This window comes from Montipora foliosa, chromosome 12, assembly GCF_036669935.1.
Source record: "Montipora foliosa isolate CH-2021 chromosome 12, ASM3666993v2, whole genome shotgun sequence".
NCBI lineage: Eukaryota > Metazoa > Cnidaria > Anthozoa > Scleractinia > Acroporidae > Montipora > Montipora foliosa.
This window is the reverse complement of record NC_090880.1, coordinates 19,567,367-19,572,366: the sequence shown is the minus strand read 5'-3', so window position 1 is coordinate 19,572,366 and position 5,000 is coordinate 19,567,367. Positions and strand designations below refer to the sequence as shown.

Genomic DNA, 5,000 nt, shown 5'->3' with positions numbered 1-5,000 from the left:
CTCAGTTGGTAGAGCAATTGTACTTCAACTGTCGTGCGTTCGAGCGCCGTTCAAGGCTGTATTTTTTTCAGGTTTTCTTCCATGTTTCTTCGCATTTTTTTTTGCGTTGCCGCGAAACTGCGATGATCTACAACTTGCATGACTTGTAAATACTTGCAAGACCATTTTTCGATAAGTGTTTTTTCAGAGTTATCAAGACTTGTTCTAGACCCCGATAAGTCTACCACAAAGATTTGACCTCGAAAACTTCCTACAAAACAGTTGCATGAAGTAAAGATAATTGCATTCCTCCTGTTGCTGTTACCTTCTTGACACTTGCAATAAACAGCATTTGCATTTATAGGGTTAGCAAAAACCGAAAATACTTTGGAACGCGGTTTTGTTGTCGGAGTACCAGTGAAACTCTGTTGAAATGAAGTATCCTGCCTTTTAATACGGATATTACGTTTCCGTAGGAAATTGTTTCATTCAAAGACTATATGAAGAAATTTTCGTTAAGTACAATTGTTTTCATTTCTCACATTCAGTTGCTGATTTCTTTTTCGCATCTTGATGAAATCGAAATTATTCATTTCACCGGATCGAGTTCAAATTTTAACGCAATATTATTTAAAGTTAATTTTGTGACTAATAACAATCCGTATCGCAAATTAAGGGATCTGAGGTCATTTTACACCTTACAGATTTCGAATTCATTTCAATTGCAACTCACATCGTGTTTCATTTGGGAGATTTTAGCTGTTGAATTTTACAGTTAAGCAAATTTCCTGTTCTTCCTGAATTAATTACAATTTCGAGTTTGCCACCACCCGTGAATTAGAATATTCAAAAACAAAATGAACGATGAAATCTCATTCGGGATACGATGGTTATAGTATAATTTTCTCACGTTATCACGTTACTTTACGCTTTGTTTTCCCATTGCTTTTCATCACTGCAATCCCCTTCGATGTTCGCTGTTTTCATCTTGGTGCTATTAACATGTAATAACCACTCTTGCAATCATTAATGCGGGCGCTTGAAGAAACGTCATCAAGGGCAATACACTTATATGTTTCTTTTGTAAATTTGTTGAAATCCACCTGCTGTTTCAGTGGAAAATATACGACTGGCATATTTGGCCACCACTATACAATTTATTCTGCATATCATCCTCGTGAAGAATAAACTTGTTACACATCTGATCAGATCTCGACGACATCCTTTCTTCAAATAGAAATCAACATCGCAGGAAAATGGCAAATTCAACAGATCACCTCAAGCCGAAAACATATGAACAACTACTTTGTTCGGAGGAAATAACCGAAACTGCTCATTCTCCACTGATAATAATAGCGGTGATTAACATTTTTCTCTCTGTCGCTGCAATACTGGGAAACCTCCTCATTCTACTTGCACTTGGCAAGGAATCTCCGTTGCATCCACCGTCCAAACTCTTGCTTCGTAGCTTGGCGACAACCGATCTCTGTGTTGGTTTCTTCGCACAACCTACTTTTGTCGCGTACTGGATTTCTGTGGCAAAATATAGTTGGGAGTTTTGTCGCTTCGTAAGAAGCGCTGTTTATCTGGCCGGAAACATGTTGTGTTCCGTGTCTCTCCTAACCATGACCACCATAGCTGTTGAGAGACTTCTCGCCCTGAAATTGGGCCTGAGATACGGGCAAGTTGTAACACTCAAGAGGGTGTTTCTACTTTTGACGTTTTATTGGGTTGTATCCATCGTCGCTTCAACTCTGCACTTTTTGGACTACCTAATATCGTTATGGTTTGGCTATATGGTGTCGGGACTTTGTCTTGCAATTTCGCTTTTTTCCTACGGGAAAATTTTCCATGCTTTGTGTCTAAATCAACGTAATCGAGTGCAGCGCCAGACTCGCAAGGTTGACCGGCCGATGAGCCAATCGCATCAACTGAACATGGCGCGATATAGGAAAGCTGTCAGCAGCGCACTGTGGCTGCAAGTGGCATTGGTTGTTTGTTATGTTCCTTACGGTGCAGTTGGGGTAATTCTCGCCGCATCAGGACTTACTCCATCCATTTACCTTGCAAGGCAAAGTACGATTTCATTAGTTTTTTTGAATTCGTCGTTGAATCCTGTTCTCTATTGTTGGAAGATTAAAGAAGTCAGGAACTCTGTGAAGGATACGGTAAAAAAACTCTTCCCCCTTTCCAGAAGGCCGCTTACTCAAAGGAAGTGAACAGAGAGGTATTCACCGACTATGATTCAGTCTATCGTTCAATTTGAGTATAGCTTGTCATTCTGCCGCTCGTTCAGAAACTCTTTGTCTTTCAATTTTTTGCTCTGTTGTTATCTGGTAAAGCATCGAAGTAATAGAATTAAGAAGATTAAAACACTCGTCTCATCTTCTCATGTTTATTCAAGGTAGTGAATGTTTAATAACCCTCAGTGATAAAGCCGAAACAACTTATAATTCGGGTTCCTTTGCCATGAGTCGCACCTATGACTACCTATGTCGGATATTCTGCAACTGATCTTTAAAGAAACTTGTTCTGAAGGCCCTTAATTATAACTAAACTATTGTAGCCTCAAAGGACAATGCGGTCCTGTTTTACTGCGGGGAACCTTATCATTTTCAGAAAATTTAATGCATCAGTCAATAGCCCTTTTCACGGTTAGTTTTTCTCATTTGCATTACAATGTAATCTAGCATGTATGTGAGGCAATTTCGGGCTATTTTGTAGTTTTAACCTGAATTTTCCTCGCACCCACGTTAGACTACATTGTAATGTAAATGAGAAAAACTAACCGTGAAAAGGGCTATTACCAGTCTCATCTTTGTGAATATAATAGTTTGGCGTACTGACGAGAACGTTTTCGCCTATAAACAAGAAGTTTTATGAAAGCAGATTTTGCATTTACCTCAAAAGCGCCGGCAAGATTTCCGCACAGGTCCCTACTTCATTATGCATACACTCCTTTGTTTCAAGAAAACAATAGCGATAACAATAGACATCCTTTGGGACTGTGGCGCTTTGTTCTTTCTTTTTAGAGGTTTTTTTTCTAAGTCTATATGGACTTAAAAAAAACCGGTCGAACTTCTGTCTGAAATACGGAATATCGAACAGTTTTTCCTGCAATTTCGGCACTTTTCCTGCAATTTTACCCATTTTTCAGTTTTAGAATAAGCCCAAGAAGTGGAGTTTCAAGCAATCGTTGTAATATGGTTCAGATTCGCAAACATAACAAACAAACCAAGTAAAAGTACTGTCATAAGAAATTTAATGGCTATCTGCTCCTTTTATCGTGAAATTGTTCTTCCTGTCTGCTTAAAAATTCGCCGAGACACTGCAAAGTGTATATTTTCTTCCTGTATTCAGGATCACGAACGGTGCATTTAGTGGGATTTTGCGATTTATCGCTCTTTGTAGAGATCGGCAATATGCTCAATGATACTTCCATGTAAATAACTTTGGTAGAGATCCATGGATGTTCCCGTACGAGGCATACTTCGTTTCACTCCCCATCATGTCTTTTCAATGCCCTGCTGTGGGCTCGTTTGTTTGGGTCGACGAAGTTTAGGCGAATGGTTAACTGTGACATGCATGTTAACCCCTTTTCTTGTAGGCAGTTGTAAACTTTCCGGCCACATGTAGCTAGGGCTAACATTTTTTCAAGGAAAGTTTACGGTCAGAAAATTAATATGTGTTCTGGCGGATTGAAGGCTATCCATTGCAGTTTTTTCTTGAGCATCGCGAAACAGATCCATCTCCCGATGCGGCACTTTGTCTTTGCCAACTGACTGCGTTTTCAGACAGGTTTTGGACACGGAAGACGAAAGTAAATTGTTTTCTTTGCACCACTCTATGCACAACTCTGGAAAGGCTATAAAGCAGGGACAATTTCCAAATGATCAAATCTCCCATTGCTGTGACGCTTTTACTTCGGTAGCCATCTTGATTATTACGAAGACACAAGTTTGCTTCAAAAGAAGGGAAACATGAAACGATTTTAATTGCAATGAACTCGTGCATGAAAGTTTCCCATGAAAGATGCACCAATCAGACTTTTAAAAGCGTGGTATACTGTTCCACGCAGTGAACTTATAAGTGTGCCGCACGCCACGGGGCATGAAGAAAAAGCAGGTCACAGTTCACAGCAATACTGGAAAACCTAAAACTATCACAGGGACTAACCTTAAGCCTAAACAGTGCCTTAAGTCGTAATTAGAGTTACGGTTAGCATTATTAAAGGGATGGGTTGTTTCAAGAGTAGTAAAACAGGGATCTCTTAACGGTAACCTACAAGTGTAAGTTCGATTGTACGTGCTCGGCGCGGCACGTGTATATAATTACATATCATTGTTATTTAAATAGTCAGCCAGAATTCAAAATAAATATCATTTTCAAGGTATGAATTAGCAACTTGACACGTTAGCTCAGTGGTAAAGAACAGGGACAAGTAATCCAGAGGTTTACAGTGGGTCGGAGTTCAAGGCAAGCTGCGAGTGACAGATCATGGGATAAAATGGTAGAAAAAGCCGAGCGGGATCTGGAAATAAGAACAAGACGAAGGGACAGAAAGAGGAAAGCTGGGACAAAAACGAGTAACGGTGTGGGCGATGAAGGAAAAGAAGAGAGAGAGGGAGGGAGAGAAAAAATGAGATCCGTTTTTATTCACCCCGTAAGTACAAATTACCCATGTATATATTCGGTTCGCTTGGGTATACGTATTGTTCTACAAAACAATAGCTTTTTAAGGATTAAACCACTGCAAAAACCGTGTACGATCAAAACTTGCTCTACGTTGGATCAAAATAGATCGTGACCACACCATAAAAAACTTTAAAATAGAAAATATCCTGCAAAGGTTGGTCAAGACAACGTGAACATAGGCGTTGTTGCTTGCAATATTTCGGCTGGTGTTGGCCAGCCGAAATATTGCAAGCAACAACGCCTATGTTCACGTTGTCTTGACCAACCTTTGCAGGATATTTTCTATTTTAAAACAATAGCGCGAATGAATAATTAATTTATTCTGC

At 39.6% G+C, this 5,000-nt stretch overlaps 1 protein-coding gene across 1 annotated transcript in view; it reads left to right on the top strand.

Annotated features, from left to right (window-relative positions):
* The window catches only part of LOC137979296 (histamine H2 receptor-like), a 3,542-nt gene extending 907 nt beyond the window's left edge, over positions 1–2,635 (top strand). The window contains exon 1 of the mRNA XM_068826535.1: positions 1–2,635. This exon is cut by the window's left edge and continues 907 nt beyond it. Coding sequence (XP_068682636.1) covers positions 1,236–2,198 — 963 coding nt within the window. The 5' untranslated portion in view covers positions 1–1,235 and the 3' untranslated portion in view covers positions 2,199–2,635.
* Positions 2,636–5,000: the final 2,365 nt, after the last annotated feature.